We start from the raw sequence: 21,450 nt of genomic DNA, 5'->3' as shown, positions 1-21,450 counted from the left end.
TTTCATTCTGGTGGCAACAAGTGCTGAAATCCTTTGACTATTAAATTAAGTATCTAGGGAGACATGTGTCAGAGAGTACCAGAATTCTCTAAGACATTTTAATCAAAATTATACCACATCAGTTTCTTTGTCCTCAAGACAATGAAGTCATCTTTGGCTGGTTTATATCACTTACACTGTATGTGTGGGCAAGAAAAGTATTATAAATCCATATTTTAATTATAAGATTGTCTGAACAGGAGTGGCCTTCAAAAGAGTTGTATTTTCATGTGCCTTGTGATTTGTGTATGCAAAGATTTTGACAAGGTTCCTTCAGTGTATTCCAGCCTACAGAAGTACTTCCTCCAACATGAGAAGACTTGCATAGTTGTTTCCCCATTGCTCTTCCAAAACGGCAACTTAGCCAAAACAGCAAATTGATTCTTAGTAGCATTTATGATACTGATTGCAGAGCCTTAAATCACAAGATTTATGTCATTCATTGGGGAAAAAAATAACCACAAATAAGCCAAACATTAATAAATCCCCCAATAAATTCTCTTATTAAAAAAAAAATAAGATAAAAACGGTACATCTCAAAAAACTAAAAATACAACTACCATGTGACCCAGCAGTTCTACTACTGGGTATATATCTGAAAAAAACGAAAACACTAATTTGAAAAGATACATGCACCCCAATGTTCATCGCAGCATTATTTACAATAGCCAAGATATGGAAGCAACCGAAGTGTCCATTAACAGATGAATGGGTAAAGAAGCTGTGGTATATATATATATACAATGGAATACTACTCAGCCATAAAATAAATGATGATATTTTGCCATTTGTAACAACATGGATGGACTTGGAAGATATTTTGCTAAGAGGGAAGAAACTGATGGTTACCAGTGGGGAGGGACAAGTTAGGGGTAAGGGATTAAGAGGCACAAACTACTATGTATAAAATAAATAAGCTACAAGGATATCTTGTGCAATACAGGGAATTTAGCCAATATTTTATAATGATTATAAATGGAATACAACCTTTAAAAATTGTGAATCCTGTGTCGTACACCTGAAACATATAGTATTGTACATCAACTATACTTCAATTAAAAATTATTAACTAATTTAAAAAAAAACAAACAGTACTTCTGTCAATTTTCAGTCATACTGCTTAACGCTTCATCTCTGGAAAGCCAAGAAAGGATGACTTCTATCTGCTCCTGTTTCTTGACTAAGCCTCCTGGAAAGGCAGTACTCCAAAACCCCATTTCCTATGAAGTTAACAAGATTTCCTTCAGGGTTGTGGGTCTAGTCTTTAATCTCCTGCAAGCCATATAGATAGAATACAGTGATCGAGATAATGAGTGGGTAGAGCTTCCTTCTTCTCCAGACAGTACAACCAGATATGTTACTACCCATTGTAATTGCTCTATCTGGTACCCGGATTTTTCTTCCAGTCCAACTTTTTTTTTTTTTTTTTTTTTTGCGGTACGCGGGCCTCTCACCGCTGTGGCCTCTCCCGTTGTGGAGCACAGGCTCCGGATGGGCAGGCCCAGCGGCCATGGCTTACGGGCCCAGCTGCTCCACGGCATGTGGGATCCTTCCAGACCGGGGCACGAACCTGTGTCCCCCGCATTGTCAGGCAGACTCTCAACCACTGCGCCACCAGGGAAGCCCCCAGTCCAACTTTTGATTGACAAAAAGTGCTTTTCACAAAATAAGATTTTTTTTTATAGAGTATCTGTACTACAAACAAACCCCAGAAGCTAGGCACAGTGGAGAGAGTAGTAGTTTTATCCAGTTGCAGTTTGAAATGAAATGGCAGAGCTTTCAGGTCTTCCATGAAAAAACAAAAACACAGGGGGAAAATTGTTTGTTTTTCTGGAGAGCATAAGAACATTTAAAGGTTCAGTAGTTTAAATTTCTTCCATTGCTCTAAGTTATAAACTTGCACTATCATGATCAGCAACCTGGTAGAAAGCTGCAAGATCAGGTTGTGTGTTGGTACAAATTCAAGTTCTGGAGAAATTCCAACCTTTTCAAATCAAGCCTTCTCCAAGAAACAAAGAGCACCACATGTTTTTATAAATAAAGTTTTATTGGGACACATCCATGCTCATTAGTTTACATATAGTCTATAGCTGGCTTCACACAGTAGAGTTAAGTAGTTCTTACAGAAATGTTATGGCCTGCAAAACTGAAAATATTTACTATCTGGCCCTTTGCAGAAAAAGTTGGCTGATCCCTGTGTTAATTAATGATAGTAAAACCAAAGGATGAATAAAGTAGCTTTGCTTTAGTCCTTTGTTTTGGCATCTTTCAACTTAAAATAGACCCAAAGTAAACGAAGGAACATGTAGGTCATAATAATGACAGCGTATGCTTTCTTTTATTTCTGAAAACAGAAAATTATTGTAGACTATCATGCCATGATGATGAGTGCACAAGAACAGAATTAGACATTTAAAATTTATTTTATACTATGGTAATATTCAAACAAAATATGAGAGAAATTTAAAAAGAAATTTTTTGTACCTATTTCATGAATTCCTTGGAGCCAATCCAGAGCTCCCTGTTCTGTGAACTACAGAAAACATGCTACTCTACTCACTTCTCCTGAGTGATGTCATCTACTCCTGTGGCTTCAATGACTTCTTCATGCTTATGACTTTCTTCTCTATATCTAAAGCAGATCTCTCAGCTCATGTGAGAGACATACCTGAATTTTCTACCAGCACCCAAACTTGTCCAGAGCTAGGCTCATCAACTCCATTTCCCCTTCCCTCCATGCCTCAATGTGCCAGTTTAACAAACCTCTCAAGTTCCAAGAAAGAATATATACCTTGCTCTCTTTTACTTCTAGGCTTTTGTGTTTTCTGTATCCTTTGTCTAAAATGTCCTTCCCTCATCTGTCTCATTCCTGTTCCTCCCTCCCCTCAGAGATATCTCCTCTGGGAAGCCCTCCCTGACACTCCCAACCATAAGTACTCACCAGTCTGTCTTTTTTTTTTCTTAAAGTATGATGAGGTTTTTTTTAATTTTTATTTATTTATTGGCTGTGTTGGGTCTTCGTTGCTGCACACGGGCTTTCTCTAGTTGCAGCAAGCAGGGCCTACTCTTCGTTGTGGTGCGCGGGCTTCTCATTGCGGTGGCTTCTCTTGTTGCAGAGCATGGGCTCTAGGCACGCAGGCTTCAGTAGTTGTGGCTCACGGGCTCTAGAGCGTAGGCTCAGTAGTTGTGGCCCATGGCTTAGTTGCTCCGCAGCATGTGGGATCTTTCCAGACCAGGGATCGGACCTGTGTCCCCTGCATTGGCAGGCGGATTCTTAACCACTGCACCACCAGGGAAGCCCCACCCTCTCTTAGAGCCACGTGTTCATCAGCTGCCTTTCTTTTTTTTTTTTTTTTTTGCGGTACGCGGGCCTCTCACTGTTGTGGCCTCTCCCGTTGCAGAGCACAGGCTCCGGACGCACAGGCTCAGCGGCCATGGCTCATGGGCCCAGCCGCTCCGCGGCATGTGGGATCTTCCCGGACCGGGGCACGAACTCGTGTCCCCTGCATCGGCAGGCGGACTCTCAACCACTGCACCACCAGGGAAGCCCTGCCTTTCTTTTTAAACAGCAAGTTCCTTGAGAGAGCCAAGTGTGACCTTTTAAATCTTTGTTTCTCAAGTGCTCAGCACAGTGGTCTGGTGGGGAGAGTAGATGCTCAATGAATCTTTTAATGGAAAAATGAATCCTAATTCTAGTTGCTGCTGCCAGTGAAATTTATGTGGTGAAATTTATGGTCCAGCGGGGAGACTTAACATAATCAAAGCTAGAACTGTAGAACTTTTAAACTAGAAGGAAGAAGACTGTCTGGTCCAAGGAATCCAAGGTCCAGTGCAGTGGCAGAACTGGGGCCAGAACTCTACCCCTCCAAATTCATTATTCACAGACTGGTTCTTTCTACTAAAACTAGGTCATCTGATAAGGAAAACATAGGCAGTTAGAATGTGAAATGAGGCCAGAAAAAAATGTCAGAAAGCATGCTGGGACTTCCCTGGTGGCACAGTGGATAGGAGTCCACCTGCCAATGCAGGGGACACGGGTTCGATCCCTGGTCCGGGAAGATCCCACATGCTGTGGAGCAACTAAACCCGTGCGCCACAACTACTGAGCCTGTACTGTAGAGCCCACAAGCCACAACTGCTGAGCCCACGAGCCACAACTACTGAGCCTGCATGCTACAACTACTGAAGCCCACGCACCTAGAGCCTGTGCTCCACAACAGGAAAAGCCACCGCAATGAGAAGCCCGTGCACCGCAACGAAGAGTAGCCCCCGCTCGCTGCAACTAGAGAAAGCCCGCGTGCGGCAATGAAGATCCAACGCAGCCAAAAATAAATTTATTTTTAAAAAAAAGCATGCTGATGTACTTGAAGTCTTATTTATTAACTTTGACCCCACAGAATAATAGCCAGAATGTGATAAGTATATTCCCCCCTCACATATATATTTTTCCTGAAAGAAATTATTTTATCATAAATAAGATTAAAAATGCATTAGGAACAGATAAGTATTTTTTAAAGATCATAACCAAAATAGTTAAAAGTTAAAATGTAGAATTAATGCAAAGACAGCCAATATAAAAATGAAGATGATGGGGGGGAACCCACCTTCTAGAGTCATAAATGAAAAAAATAATTTCTCCATATATTCTAAGTCAAAATTATTTACCAGAGATTAAATTACATATGGAGGAAGCAGCAAGGAGAAAAATATGTAGCTTTTTTTTTTAATATAAATTTATTTATTTTATTTTTGGCTGTGCTGGGTCTTCAGTTGCTGTGTGCCAGCTTTCTCTAGTTGCAGTGAGCGGGGGCTACTCTTCGTTGTGGTGCACAGGCTTCTTATTGTGGTGGCTTCTCTTGTTGCGGAGCACAGGCTCTAAGCATGTGGGCTTCAGTAGTTGCAGCACCCTGGCTCAGTAGGCTCGGTAGTTGTGGCTTGTGGGCCCTAGAGCACAGGCTCAGTAGTTGTGGCGCACGGGCTTAGTTGCTCCGCGGCATGCGGGATCTTCCTGGACCAGGGCTCGAACCTGTGTCCCCTGCATTGACAGGCAGATTCTTAACCGCTGTGCCACCAGGTAAGTCACTGTAGCTTTATTTATATAAATTTTACCAAGAAAACAAGTAGCTAAATGTTTAGTGAAAGAAAAAAATATAGAAAGTCTACAGTTGGCTCAACTTTCAGAGAAAATTTAAAATATTTTTAAAACTGTAGCCTATAAAAAACAAAACTGGATACTTTAACTACATATCTGGCTAGTTTAACCAAACAGAAAAAAGAGAAAAATTATTGTATTAATAATAACAGAACACAAAATATACAGGAATCTACAAGGAGACATTAAGGGCATAGAGACATACTTGTGGTATAATGATAAGAGAAAGAAGCAAGCCACAAAGTTATGCAGTATTTCATAGAGGAAGATTTGAAGGAATTATATTAAATTATGGGTAATCACATTATGATATTCTTTTTTTCTGTACATTTATAACTTTCTTTACCTCAACAGTATTTAACTGTGAAATGTATTTTGTCAGGAAAAGAATAAGAAATACAAAGTGCTAGCATAACAGAAAACGTAAAAAGAAGCCCATTTTTACTCTTTTAAATTTTTATGGACTTCCACTTTTGGTCAAGATGGAATAACAGGGATGAGATTTATTCTTCCATTTGAAACAAACAAAAAATTGAACAATAGTTGTAGAAATTGTCCAGACTGTGATGCAGGAAGGGGGAATCCAACAGGAGCGTGTAGTTTCCTATAGTTGAGGCAATGGCACTTAAGAGTCTGGGAAAGCCAAGGCAGGTAGAGGTTTTAGGGCACAGAACCAGAGAGAAGAGAGCCACACAGAGAGAGAACCATGAGGATGTATAGAGGGTCCTGCTCAGGTCTTCAGTTCAGAACCAATGAGTGTGTGTGTGTACACAAACCGAGGCCAGGGAAAACCACCTGAAAAGAACTGAGGGAACATCTTCAGAGTTTAAACAGGGCCAGTTCCTCTTCCCACCAGCCAGAATAGAAAACCTCAAAATTCACAGTGTCAAGTAGAATACTCAGAAATGTTTGTGCCTAAGTAGCAGGGCAAAATAAGCACCAGGCTAAACCCTGCTCTTGTCTCTTTAGGCACAAGACCCAAAAGAATTAAAACTGTTACCATGTAACCTATCCACGACCCAGACAAAGGTCGAAAATTTAAATTTAAAGGAATTTTCAAAATCTAGCACCTAACAAGGTAAAATTCACAAGCCCTGGAATCTGAATTTTTTTAAATTACCAGACATGCAAAGATAAAGGAAAATAAAACCAATAACAAGAAGAAAAATCAGTCATCAAAATCAACCCAGAGGGCTTCCCTGGTGGCGCAGTGGTTGAGAGTCTGCCTGCCGATGCAGGGGACACAGGTTTGTGCCCCGGTCCGGGAAGATCCCACATGCCGCGGAACGGCTGGGCCCGTGAGCCATGGCCACTGAGCCTGCGTGTCCAGAGCCTGTGCCCCGCAACAGAAGAGGCCACAACAGTGAGAGGCCCGCGTACCGCAAAAAAAAAAAAAAAAAAAAAAAATCAACCCAGAAATTTCACAGGTGTTAGAATTAAAACAGTTAAAAATTATACATTTATTCTGTATGTTCAAGAAGCTAGAGGAAAGCTTGAACGTGTTAACTAAAAGTATGAAAGATATAAATAAAACCAAAATGAAACTTCTGGAGATAAAAACTACAGTGTCTGAGATGAAAAATACACTGGATGGGATAAGCAGCAGATTAGACATTATAAAAGAAAAAGTCAGTGAACTTGAAGGTATAACAATGGAAACTATACAAAATGAAATCAGAGAGAATACTGAAAAGGTAGTAATTTACTCCAAATTGATCTTGTAATTACACAATCCGTATCTAAATATCAACATGCTTTTGGGAGAAATTGACAAGCTTCTCCTACAATTTATATGGAAATGCAAAGGACCTAGAGTAGCCGAGACAATTTTGCAAATTAAGAATAAAGTTGGGGGACTTCCCTGGTGGCGCAGTGGTTAAGAATCCTCCTGCCAATGCAGGGGACACGGGTTTGATCCCTGGTCCGGGAAGATCCCACATGCCACGGAGCAGCTAAGCCTGTGCACCACAACTACTGAGCCTGCCCTCTAGAGCCCACAAGCCACAACTACTGAAGCCCGTGCACCTAGAGCCCATGCTCCGCAACAGGAGAAGCCCATGCACCGCAACAAAGAGTAGTCCCCACTCGCCACAACTAGAGAAAGCCTGAGCACAGTTATGCAGACCCAACACAGCCAAAAGTAAAAATAAATAAATAAATTTATATTAAAAAAAAAGAATAAAGTTGGTTGACTACCAGTTTCAAAAATTATCATAAAGTTACAACAATCAAGACAGTATAGTATTAGTACAAGTATAGACATACATATCACTGCAACAGAATAAGAAGTCCAGATATAAACCCTTACTTTTATGGTCAGTTGATTTTCAACACAGTTATATCAATGGTTACTAATAAGCACTATCCTGAATAGAAAGGAACAAACTACTGATAAATGCTACTTCAGCGTAACGTTTCACTCAACGTTATGCTGAGAGAAAGGCACCAGACACAAAAGACCTCACATGATTACATTTATATGAAGTTTCCAATAAAAGGCAAATCTGTGGGGACAGAAAGCAGATCAATGGTTGCCTGAAGCTAGAGGTGGGAGTGGGAATTGACTGCAAACAAACACAAAGGAATTTGAGATATGATGAAAATGTCTAAACTGGATTGTGGTGCTGGTTGCACAACTCTATAAATTTACTAAAAATCATTGACTTGTGCAGTTCAGTGGGTGAATTTGATGCTATATAGAGTACGTATCAGTAAAGCTTAAAAAAAGAGGCAGGGAAGGGAAGCCGTGCCCATAAAGACAACTGAGGAGGAGCAGCCGACAATACTTTCATTTCATGAGTGGGTTTTTCTTACCTTTTTCCCTCTTCAACTTATTTTTTTAAGCTTTTTAAAATTATTTTTATTGATGCATACTTGACATAACATTATATTAGTTTCAGGTGTATAACATGATGATTTGATATTTTGTATATATTATAAAACGATCACCACAGTAAGTCCGATTACCATCTACTACTGTACATAGTTACAATTTTTTTTTTCTCATGATGAGAACTTTCAAGATCCACTCTCCTAGCTACTTTCAAATATGCAGTACGGTATTATTAACTATAGTCACTGTGCTATACATTACGTCCCCGTGACTTATTTTTTTCTTCCCATTCTACTGAGATATAAGTGACATACAGCACTGTATGAGTTTAAGGTATACAGCATAATGATTTGACTTACTTCATACATCATGAAATGTTTATCACAAGTTTAGTGAACATCTGTCATCGTGTATCCTTTTCAACTTATTTTTATTACACAAGCAATCTGTCATGTGTGCTCATATTTTTTTTTTACACTTAAAAATTCATGTAGTCAGGGCTTCCCTGGTGGCGCAGTGGTTGAGAGTCCGCCTGCCGATGCAGGGGACACAGGTCCGTGCCCCGGTCCAGGAAGATCCCACATGCCGCGGAGCGGCTGGGCCCGTGAGCCATGGCCGCTGAGCCTGCGCGTCCGGAGCCTGTGCTCCGCAACGGGAGAGGCCACAGCAGTGAGAGGCCCACGTACACAAAAAAAAAAAAAAAAAAAAATTCATATAGTCAGAAAAGAACAGAAAAGAAAATCATACATAATCATGGTACCCAAATCAATATCTTGGTGAATGGAAACGTTCTTCCAAATCTCTTTTATATGTTTATTTATCTGTTTATACTGAAATTTCCTGTTTTGTTTTTAAGGAACTGAAATTTTTCCTACTCTGTTGAATAGGCTGTTTCTAACTATATTATGACAGATCCTTCTGGGTTTTTTTTTCTTTTATGGGGTTAATAAATATATAGTATATTCACGTAAATTAATTTGTGTCAATTTGTAGGAATGGTTCCCCAAGGTGAGGCCAACTTTTCTCCATCTCTAAGCCCTGGGAGCTCCATGGTGCCGATGCCAATCCCTCCTCCTCAGAGCTCTCTGCTCCAGCAGACTCCACCCACTTCTGGCTACCAGTCACCAGACATGAAGGCCTGGCAGCAAGGAGCAATGGGAAACAACAAGTAAGGGGGCATTTTTATATATGAGCATCCCTGATACTCTGCAGCACATAAGAACAAATATGCCTTCACAATCCAAATAGAAGATTATTAGCTACTATCCATTTGCAAATTCAAGGAACTGAATTTTATGTTATCAGCAAATAGCGATTTTTAAGTCCTTTAAGTTTCAAGTCAATTTTAAGGCAAATGTGTGTGTTTACAGTATAGAAAAGTACTGTAAACCTTTTCATCCCACTCCCAGCACACCTGAGGAATATGATCAACTCCTATGAGTAACAGAGCTTCGCTGGGACAGATTTAGGGATGAGTACTTTTTAAAAAATCATTATTTATAAAAACACTTAAAAATCTTAAAAATCTAAAGCAAGAATGGCAAAATGTTAGAATTCAATAGAGCTGAATAGTGGGCACACGGTTTCACTCTTCTCAGTATGTTTGAAGGATTTCATAGCAACAGCAAAGGTTTTTAAGTCTTCTAAGGTCATTCTACCTTACCTAGCTTTTTGAATCTCTGGATTTTCAGTGGCCTTGTTTTACCCATTTTACTGAAAATTATCTTACTAAAGTCATTTTTCCCCCCAAATCGTGGCTGCTGAACTTTTCACACATCACTTGAGTTTTATAAAGGTTTTAATTTGGTTGTGTCTTGATTCTAATGACAAGGAAGCCGTTTGATCTGACAACATAATAAGTAAGGTAGTTAAAGTTGAAAACTTAAGACCATATTCTCTTAAAGTTCATTGAAAGGTAAGAGAGGAAATCTTCCTGTTAGAGAACTGTGTAGCTCTCAGTGAGGACTGATGTAAACTAGGTAGAAATGGAACAGTCTGTGTGATGTGCAAGAACTTAGTCTTTACTGTGTTCTAATCCCAGCTTCCTATACTCACTTTACATCCCATGGTCTATCTTTATAATTACTCCCTTACAGGCACTCTCAGCTCCCTTGCCCACCTCTCCCTCTGTTGCACTTATGCCTAGCAAAATGCTCCCTAATGAAATCCAACTAAACTCGCGCTCCATACCTACCCCTAAGCATCTGAATGTGCCCTGAGGAAAAAAAAAAACACAGTCATGCTGACAGATCTGCTCCCCTTCACAGTTAAATCTCTTCCTCTCCTTCCATTTCGTATTGAATCTGTCAGGCTTTCATCCCTACCATTCCACCAGAAGTATTCTTATCAAGGTCCTCAATGTCCTTTACAATGCCAAATGCAATGAGCATTGATAGCACTTGACATATTTGAGCATGTACTCTTTCTTGGAGCTCTGTGTTCGTTTGGTTTCTGGAACAACTTTCTCTCCTGAGAAAGGTGACTCTTCCTAACCCTCAGTCTCCTCTGCTGGATCTTCCTCATCTCCCTGACCTCCATTTTAGGGCCTCAGAGCTCATTCTAGGACCTCTTCCCCATATCTGCTTGCTCCCTTAGTTATATCATTCAGTCTTACTATATAAATGCCTGTCCCTATGCTTATGACTCCTAAATTTAAGTCTCTAGCCCAGACTTCTCCCCGAACACCATACTGTATATACCACAGCCGAATCGACATCTCTACTTAGAAGTCTAATAGGCATCTCAAACATAACATGACAAAAACGAAAGTGATATTCTTCCCCAAACCTGCTCGTCTCATACTTTTTTCACATCTCAATAAACAACTCTATTCTTCCAGTTATTCAGAAGACAACCTTTTCTCTTTCTCTCACATCCCACATCAAACATCCATCAGCAAATCACATCAGCTTCTTAGCAGCTCTCACTCCTTACTGTCCCACTTGTACACTTTAGTGCAAGCCAGCATCATCCTTTTCCTAGACCACTGCAGTGGCCTCCTGTCTTCCTGCTTCCACCCTTGCTCCACTACAGTTTAGTCTCCACATGGTAGCCAGAGTGATGCTTTTAAAACGTGAGGCAAGATATCAGCCCTTTACTCAGAACACTCCAACTTATTCAAAATACAATATAGGGCCTCTGATGCCCTACATAATCTTGCTCCAGGATACCTCTCTGACCTCATCTGCTATTCTCATCACTCATTCTGCCGTACTGGCTTCTGTTTATTCCTCTGTTCCTCAGATGTGCCAAGTACATTGCAAACTCTGGGCCTTTGCATTTTTAAATCCCTCTGCTGGGATGTTCTTCTCTCAGTAGCCACATGGATTTCTCTCTCATACTTCAAGTCTCTTCTTAAAAAATGTCACTTTATTAGACATAGATATTGAATGTCACCATATTAAACTTCCCTGACCATCATTTCTAAACAGCATTTCCCACCTCTTAGTCCCTCCTTTCCCTTCTTTATTTCTCTTTATCATGCTTAACATCTGACATACTGTGTGTTAGTCTATTTACGGTCTGTCTCCTCCAACTAGAATATAAGCCTCAGAAGAGCAAGGACTTTTTGTTTACTTGTATATGTCCATCCTTTAGAACAAGTAAGCACTTAATATACATCTGTTAAACAAATGAGTGTAGAGATTCCCTATTCCTACCTAACTCATTTTTTGGATGCAGATTCAAATATGGACTTGAGTTTTTGTTGCACTTTAGCAGTTTCTATAAACTTCTGACTTTCCCGAATCATTTGAGAAAGAAAATAGTTATCACCAACTCTTCAAACATTCACACTTGCTTATTTGGTTCATGTATAAAAGTTTATTAGTCAACACAGGCAACATATAGTTTGTGATCACTCACTGTCTCGTTTGCACAGTGCAAGATACCACAAGGAACTGGGGAAAACAGCCCCTGTTGTCAACTTACCTAGAGTGTAGTTAATGACAGGAGTAGGTCGGAGAGAAGTAAAACATGAAACAAAGACTCATTAAGCAGAATGATGTAATAGAGCTCAGAGACAGTGTAATGTGATTCTTTTTCATTATCTCTTTGGTAGCAAGAGAAATAAAGGGTTAAACAAACTTATTTGTCCAGGAACTGGACAGTGTTACTGTGTAACTCTAGTCACAAAGGAGAATCCCAGGGCTTATTAGCATTTTAAAGGCAGAGGTCTATCCTCTGTGGTTTAACCCTTTGTTTCTGAGACTTATTTGACCAGGAACTCCTCCTTGCTTGTTAATACCTGTAATATCTATGGAACCTACTTTAGGCCAAAGTTGTCATCTTTCCCTTTTCCCCCCATGATTTAAGGGCTACCAAATACCTGGTGCTAGCGTAAGGAAACTGTGATAACTGCCATGAGGCAAATCAGGAAAGCAGGTGAGGGAGGGGTCCAGGAAAGTGTGAGGAAGGGGGCCTTCATGCATTGGGCCTAAGGTGCCAGTGAACCCTACAGTCCATTCCAGGACCTGGAACAGTGATTGATGCTGCAGAAGGGCTTGATCTTCTTCCCATGAGGGAAGAAACTAAAATGGAGCTATTGGCAGGAGCAGTTTGAAAGAACTTAGGCTAATATACAGTCCCAAATATAATTTGAAAAGAAATTAAATCCTAAACTTTTTTCACTAAGTATGACATCATTGCAGTCCTTGAAGCTGCTGCATGCATTAACTTACATAGCCCTGCGCCTTCACAGTGGTGATTTATGTATCAGTTGCAAATGAACACTGTCTAAGGCAGAAATGTTCTCATTAGAAAATGGGCAGTAGACTAATGGTTTTTTTCCTCATCTTTAGCTGTGGGGACACTGTCTGACAAGCATACACACTGTACAGACATTAATGGTCCACAGATGCATTATTGACCATTTCCTAGGCATATAATTTTCTTTGAGCATTTGTGTTTTATAATTACTTGGGGAAAATTTGCTACTTTTCTTCAGACATGATGAATAGGCTGTTTCTCAGCCTGTTAATTTCAGTATGATTACCTTAATTTACCAGAAGCTGTAAACGTTAGTACATCCTGCTTACCTCCCAAGAGCAAGCAAGGAATAGATAAGCCATTGATGGGATAAATAATTTTTGAAATCAAATTCTTCAGAATAAACATTAAAATAGGTGGAATTTTACCAGCAGCTTATTGTTTAAAAATTGATAGATAATCACAAAACATTTGGTGTTTTTTTTGGAACTTACCAAAGACATAGTTCATATTATTTTCCTTTAGATGTGTATATCTGTATCACTTAGAATCTGGGGGGTTCAGATATAAAGTTTCAAATTGTATTTACTTGGAGTTTATTCCATACTATTCTATCTGCTAATAGAAACTGGTTTAACATTTGAGATCCTTGGTGTAACCACAGTCCAGACCTTGGTGGTGAAGAAGGAAGTCTAAAACAAGCCCTCTGAAAACCATAACTGGCATTGCATTTTGCTTCCTAGAAAAGACATGAAGCTATCTTCAGGCCTGAGAAAACCTTTGAAGTCTTCAAAAATATTACATTTTCCAAATAAAAATATCTGGTATATACTTCTTGGTTTCCTCTTAGTTTATAGCATATTGAAAATGGCCAGAAGCTGAATCCTTGAGAAGTGACAGCAAGCGGTAGGACACTGAATAAAGGCTCTCGAATTTTAATGTGCGTAAGTAGTTAGAAATGCAGCTTTCCATACCCACCCCCAGAAAATATGATTCACTAGGGCTGGGGTAAGGCCTGAGAGTCTCAATTTTCAATGAATACCAGGGAATTCTCTTGCAGATGGTCTCTGGACTACACTTCAAAAAACATTGGTATACATACAGTAAAATCTATCAACAAAAGCAACCTCATCAGTTGACAGCACTGAGTAATAACCCATGTCCACAATTAATTCATTCATCAGATATTTACTGAGTGCCTGCTGCTGTATGTCATTTATTAGTAGAGACAAGGAATAAATGGAACAAAATATCATCACTTCCCCCAGGTGTTAAATCTAAGAGAATATACAAGCAATCACAATATAAGAATGCTACCTTTGAATCATTCATTCCTTTGTTAATTTATTCAATGAACATTTATTGAAGACTGATATATATGCCAGGTACTTTGCTTAAATAGGATATTCTCTGTTTAAGAAGATAAAATAGTGTAATAAATATTAGAATGAGTTTGATGTTTAAATGGGTAAACCAGTTATCTGGAAGATTTACTTCTGTGGAAAACTTCCTTTCTTAGTTATTTGAATAATTGAAGTTTAACAACTCTGATACTAAGCCAGATAATTATGACTTAAAATGAGGTCTTTTTAGTTATTAAACCCCTTGAGCAGAGTTCAAAGTGCATCTGAATGATACTTAGTTCTTATATATTATAATAAGATAAAATCTTACACATAACTTAGGAATATAAAATATTTTCTTTGGAATTCCATCTAATAATTTAGAAAAAGAGTCCACACACATTATCCCCATGTTCATGATCAGTGGATGTAACTGAGATTGTTTTTGAGTTAACAGTGTGTTCAGTCAAGCTGTCCAGAACCAGCCCACGCCTGCACAGCCAGGAGTGTACAACAATATGAGCATCACCGTGTCCATGGCAGGTGGAAACACAAATGTTCAGAACATGAACCCAATGATGGGCCAGATGCAGATGAGCTCTTTGCAGATGCCAGGCATGAATACTGTGTGCCCTGAGCAGGTAAGTGGCACAACTGGCACACTTGCTACACACACACATAGTGCTCTATATCACACCACACTGCAATTCATTATTCCAAGGAAATCAGGAATGTTCAGTTACCTGTCAAAAATAACCACACTTCTTTTTCTTTCCCACTATCTTTTGATAATTACTATTTATTAAGATATACAATGGAAATTTTGACAGACCTTGTAAGATTTTAGTCTCACGAGATTTTAGTGTTTTAGATTTATTATAAAATGATACATATAATACATTGACTTGGAACTTACCCCTTTATATTTTGAACACATTTTCTTCATTTCTCCCTTTCAGTTCAACAAACTCAGTACTTACTATATACAAAGATAGCTCTGTGGGCAATAATATTAACAAGTTGGGGAAGCACAACCTGAACAAAGGATTAGTTGAATAATAGGACAGAACAGCTGTGTAAGAGATGGACCCCATAGGACTGTGCATATATTTCTGTCAGATTAGGGGTATATACAGTTAACCACAGAGGGTTTAAAAGAAAAAGGGTCTGATTAGGAAAGTCTTCATGGGAAATTTGCCTAAAGGAAGAGATAGAAAAGAATATTCAATACTGGTTAGCACAGCATGACCTAGACAGGAATAGATGTTGAAAAGCCTAATGAATGTTAAGGGGATGTTTATATTATATTTAGAGCAGAATTTAATTGGTAAGCTTTTTACGGGGTGTTGCAGGCCATCTAAATGTTTAGTTTATCTTGAAGCCTCCTAAAGATTTTTAAGGAAAGAATGACTAAATTCAAAGTGATATTTAAAAAAATCTTTGGGTACTCCCTGTAGTTACTATTCTGTCATCAACCACAAAGTAGACTATGGTGACTCAGCTATTACCATATAGCCGTAATTTATAGCAAGTCTTAAAAAACATGTAAACACTGATTACCTTTTCTATAGAATTCCTTTTTGATATGAATTTTAAAAAAAGTCCCCATTCACCAGGTATTAGCCTAATGAAGTTAGCAGGGAAAAAATCAACAACTTAGGGACTTCCCTGGTGGCGCAGTGGTTAAGAATCCACCTGCCAACGCAAGGGACACGGGTTCGAGCCCTGGTCTGGGAAGATCCCACATACCACAGAGCAGCTAAGCCCATGCACCACAACTACTGAGCCTGTGTTCTGGAGCCCGTGTGCCTAGAGCCTGTGCTCCACGACAAGAGAAGCCACTGCAATGAGAAGCCTGTGCACCGCAACAAAGAGTAGCCCCCACTCGCCGCAACTAGAGAAAGCCCACACACAGCAACAAAAACCCAACGCAGCCAAAAATAAAATTACTTAATTAATTAAAAAAAAATAGAACTTCATTTAAAAAAAAACTCAATGACTTAGTGATATCTTTTAGCAAAATAAAAGAACTAAATAGGATTGTTTCTTGTCCTTGTTGTTATCTTGTCATATTTCAGTTAGAATTATTCACTATCTCTAGTATATTAAGACAGAATAATAAAAAATAAAATGAATTAGGTAAAAAGAATATTACATTTAAAATGTATTTCTTATATAGTTGGGTCTTGCTTTTTTATTCAGTTTGACAATCTCTGCCTTTTAATTGGAGTGGCTAGCCCATTTACATTTAATGTGATTATTGATATTGCTATTGAAATTGAAATCTCTCATCTTATTTGTTTTCTCTTTGTCCCATCTTGCCTTTTTTGGTTTAATTGAATATTTTAATTAATTTTATCTCCTTTGTTGGTTTATTAGCTATAAATAACTCTTGTTTTACTGGTGCTTTAGAGTTTATAGTATACATCTTTATTGCCATCTACCTTCAAATGCTATTATATCACCTCATATAAATATAAAAATCTCACAATGGTTTATTTCTGTTTCTCCCCTCCTGTGCTATTGTTGTACATACATATCATATCTACATATGCTAATACCCCACAATATGTTGTTAGTACTTTTTTACTTTACTTTTTTTACTTTAAACAGTCAATAATATTTTGTAAAGTTTAAATAAGTAGTTTTTATATTTCACACGTAGTTATTTCCAGTGTTCTTCATTCCTTGGTGTAGATCCAAATTTCCATCTAGTATCATTCTCCTTCTTCCTGAAGGTCTTCATTTTTTATAGTGCACGTCTGCTAGTGATGAATTCTTTCAGCTTTTGTATGTCTGAAAAAGTTTTTGTTTCACCATCATCTTTGAAAGTTCTTTTCCCTGAATTCTAGGTTGGTAGTTTTAGCTTTCAGTACTTTAAAGACATTGCTCCACTGTATTTCTGATGAGATATCTGCTGTCTCTGGCTGCTTCTAAGATTACTCTCTTTATCACTGGTTTTAGGCAGTTTGATTATGATACACCTTAGTGTGATTTTCTTCATGGTTCTTGTGCCTGGGGTTCAGTCAGCCTCTTGATTCACAGGTGTATAATTTGCATCAAATTTGGAAAAGTATTGGCCATTATTTCTTCAGATATTTTTTCTGTCACCAACCCCCTCCTCTTCTTCAGAGACTCTAATTACACATATCGTAGGCCATTTGAGTTATCCTACAGTTCACTGATTTTCTGGGTTTGGAGTTTTTTAAGGGGGTATGAGGTCAGTCATTTTTTTCTCTGTGTGTTTCATTTTGGATAGTTTTTATTGCTATAGCCTCAGATTCACAGTTCTTTTCTTTTGCAATATCTGATAGTTTTATCTAGTATATTTTCATCTCTAGAAATTCACTTTGGACCCTTTTTATATCTTCCCTATCTCTAACATGTTCAGTCTTTCCTCTTTTTGAATATGTGGAATATGGTTATTATAATAGCTGTCTTAATATTCTTGCTTGTCACTTCTAGCATCTGCATCATTTTAGGATTGGCTTCAATTAATTGATTTTTCACTTAATTATGGATCATATTTTTCTGTTACTTTGTTTTTTTATTTTTAAAAAATTTTATTGAAGCATCATTGATTCCAATGTTGTGTTAATTTCTGCTTTTCAGCAAAGTGATTCAGTTATACTTGTATATACATTCTTTTTTAATATTCTTTTCCATTATGGTTTATCACAGGATGTTTAATATAGTTCCCTGTGCTGTACAGTAGGACCTTATTGTTTATCCATCCTATGTATAATAGTTTGCATCTGCTAATCCCAAACTCCCAATCCTTCCTGACCCTACCCCCTCACCCCCATGGCAACCACAAGTCTGTTGTCTATGTCTGTGAGTCTGTTTTTGTTTCGCAGATATGTTCATTTGTGTCGTATTTTAGATTCCACATATAAGTGATATCATATGGTACTTGTCTTTCTCTTTCTGACTGACCTCGCTTAGTATGATAATCTTTAAGTCCATCCATGTTGCTGCAAATGGCATTATTTCATTCTTTTTAATGGCTGAGTAATATTCCATTGTGTATATATACCACATCTTCTTTATCCATTTATCTGTTGATGGACATTTAGGTTGTTTCCATGTCTTGGCTATTGTAAATAGTGGTGCTGTGAACATAGGGGTGCATGTATCTTTACAAATTATAGTTTTGTCTGGGTATATGCCCAAGAGTGGGATTGCTGGATATGGCAACGCTAATTTTAGTTTTTTGAGGAACCTCCATACTGTCTCCATAGTGGCTGTACCAATTTACATTCCCACCAGCAGTGTAAGAGGGTTCCCTTTTCTCCACACCTTCTCCAGCATGTACTGTTTGTAGACTTTTTAATGATGGCCATTCTGACCGGTGTGAAGTGATACCTCATTGTAAGTCATAGTTTTGGTTTGCATTTTTCTAATAATTAGCGATGATGAGCATCTTTTCATGTGCCTGTTGGCCATCTGTATGTCTTCTTTGGAGAAATGTCTATTTAGGTCTTCTGCCCATTTTTCGATTGGGTTGTTTGTTTCTTTGTTGTTGAATTGTATAAGCTATTTGTATATTTTGGAAATTCATCCCTTGTCAGTCACATCTTTTGCAAATATTTTCTCCCAGTCCGTAGGTTGTCTTTTCATTTTGTTTTTGGTTTCCTTTGCTGTGCAAAAGCTTATAAGTTTGACTAGTTCCCATTGGTTTATTTTTGCTTTTATTTCTATTGCCTTGGGAGACTGACCTAAGAAAACATTAGTACGATTTATGTCAGAGTCTGCTACTTTGCATACCTGGTAATTTTTTATTGGATCCCAGACATGTGAATTTTACCTTGTTTATGTTCCTATAAATATTGAGATTTGTTTTGGGAAATGCTTAAATTACTTGGAAATAAACAGTTTGATTTTTTTCAGGTCTTGCCTTTTTGTTTAGTGGGACCAGAGCAGTATTTAGTATAGGGCTAATTTTACCCTACTACTAAAGCAAAACCATTCTAGTACGCTACCTGAATTATGATGTTTTCCACTCTGGCTGGTGGGATCAGGACCTGTTCCCAGCTCTGTGTGATCTTTGGGAATTATTCCATGTAAATCTTTTCAGGTGAATCTTTGCTTGGGGTAGTTCTGTAACATCCATTAGCTAGTTGATCAATACTAAGCTGCTACTCTCTGTGTTGTTCTCTCCTGATATTCTGCCCTGTGAATTCTAGCTCTATACTCTCAATTCAGGGAGACTGCCAGGTGCTGTCTGGTTCCCTGTCCTCATGCTGCAGCCTGGAAATTCTCTCTAGGCAGTAGGCTGGGGTAGTGGTAGGACTCACCTCAATTGTTTCCCAACCCTTAGGGGCAACTTTCCCCTTCATTGCCTTTGTCCAAGGTCTTGAGTGTGTTCATTTCATATATTTTGTCCAAATTTTTAGTTGATTCAGGCAGAGGATAAATCTAATCCCTGTTACTGAATCTTGACTGGAAGTGGAAGTCTTTTGCTAATTAACTTTCACGAGTGTTGAATTAACTTTTTATTGAAGTATCATCTGTAAGGATATACAGAAAAGTATACAACTAGATGAATTTTCGCAAACTGAACACATCTTTTTAACTATCACCTAGATCGAGAAACAGAACATTACCAGCCGCACCCCAAAGGTTCTCCCCACACTCCCTTGCATGTCTGTCTACTTCTACAAAGGGAACCACTGTCCTGACTTCTAACAGCACAGTAAATTTCTAAGCTTGTTATTTCTGCTCTCCTCCTATTACTTTTCTGTCAGTGAGATTGTTTTTCATTGAGGAATTTGGTCTGCAACGTAAACAACTAGTTTGTAATTTGGTCTTGTACTTATCTTTAATAGATAAATGATCCAGCACTGAGACACACAGGCCTCTACTGCAACCAGCTCTCATCCACTGACCTTCTCAAAACAGAAGCAGATGGAACCCAGGTCAGTAAGAAAACTCTAAGCCCAGAGCTGTCAAGTTTTCTCTAGATACACAGGAATCTCTGTGTAGCATCGCGGTTAAGAGCCTGACCTTGAGAGTCAGACCTGGTTGTGAGTCCTGGCTCTGCTCTTCTTAGCTGTGTCATCCTGGGCATGTTAGGGAACTTTCCTGAGCTGCCATATAACCAACAGAACTGATGAGATACCTGCTTAGAGGATTATGAGAGGGTTAAATGAGATAAGCTTTCAGAAAGGTTAATCCAATGTTTAGACAGGATAAGCGATCACAAATGGTGACCACTAATTGCTATTTGTAAATAAACACAGTGCTAAAACTCATGTGTAATCAGAATACCTCAAAAGAGTTCAATAAATTCAGACAAAACAGAATGCGTACTGTGTACTCCGCCTCCTTTTAGAAGTTTGTTTCAAAACAATACAAATAACAAGGGTGGCCACTTTCCTATATCAGCATAAATTAAGATATTTTTTAAAAAACACAGGCCTTATGCAAAGGTGGAGATACAAAGAAACGTGAGACATGTTTGCTCTTTAGGTGAACTGTGGGGAGAAGTGAGGAAAGGAAGCTTCATTTGTGGAATGCTTATGATTTGCCAGGCATTGTGTTAGGCACTATCTGCTTTATCTCATGTAAACATCACTGTAACCCTATGAAGGAGTTAGTTTTCCTTTTTTTTCACAGATGAAGAAACAGAACCTGAGGTGATTTAACTACATATACAATTCACAAACTAGAAAGTGGCAGAGCTGAGGTTCAAACCCAGGTCTTTCTAACACCAAAGTTCATGCTTTTTCTGCCATACCACTTAGGGCCTGTCGAAAGATAAAACATACAGACAAATGCACGTAAATTATTACATAACCAAAGAAGGCAAACTCAAATTTATTACAAGTAACAAGAGCCATAAGCATTAAAAGAAAGGAGAAATTCCTGAGGTTGTCAGAGAGCATTTATGTAGGAGATAGGAGTGAACTGGGCCTTGAAGGAGGCAAGTGAAGGAGAAAGGTACTGTGGTTTTTGGAGGCTGAGGAAGGGGGTGAGCTTGGAAGTCCAGGAGATTGGAAGTTAGAGGGCACAGAGACAGGGAAACAGTAATATCAGCATAGTCCTGGGAAGCCAAATCCACTGAGCATAAAGGGTTTGTAATAAGAATTCACAGGAATTAAAATTGGTAAAGTAGATTGGATCAAATTTCCAGGGGCCTTGAATACTAAACTCTAAGGAATTTGGATTCAGTCCTACAAATGAAGCATCATCCCTGAAGGGGAACAGTGAGAAGAGTGCTAGTTTAAGCTTCATCTTGAGGGGGGAAGAGGGGAAAAGGAAGAGCACTGGACAGCCAGCTCAGAAAGAGGAAAGCCAGTTAGGAAACTATGTGCATAGTTGGAGCATCGGGAAATAGGATCTGAGTCCTGTGATGGTGAAGAGAGGATTTTGTG

At 38.7% G+C, this 21,450-nt stretch overlaps 1 protein-coding gene across 8 annotated transcripts in view; it reads left to right on the top strand.

Moving 5' to 3' along the window:
- Positions 1-21,450, top strand: part of NCOA1 (nuclear receptor coactivator 1) — a 262,175-nt gene that overhangs the window by 236,034 nt on the left and 4,691 nt on the right. For all 8 annotated transcript variants that reach the window (XM_049695689.1, XM_033425290.2, XM_049695688.1 and 5 more), the window contains 3 exons: positions 9,018-9,192; positions 14,532-14,715; positions 19,903-19,992. In XM_049695689.1, coding sequence (XP_049551646.1) covers positions 9,018-9,192; positions 14,532-14,715; positions 19,903-19,992 — 449 coding nt within the window. The remainder of the gene's footprint in view (positions 1-9,017; positions 9,193-14,531; positions 14,716-19,902; positions 19,993-21,450) is intronic.

This window comes from Orcinus orca, chromosome 13, assembly GCF_937001465.1.
Source record: "Orcinus orca chromosome 13, mOrcOrc1.1, whole genome shotgun sequence".
NCBI lineage: Eukaryota > Metazoa > Chordata > Mammalia > Artiodactyla > Delphinidae > Orcinus > Orcinus orca.
This window is presented reverse-complemented; position numbering and strand designations above follow the sequence as displayed.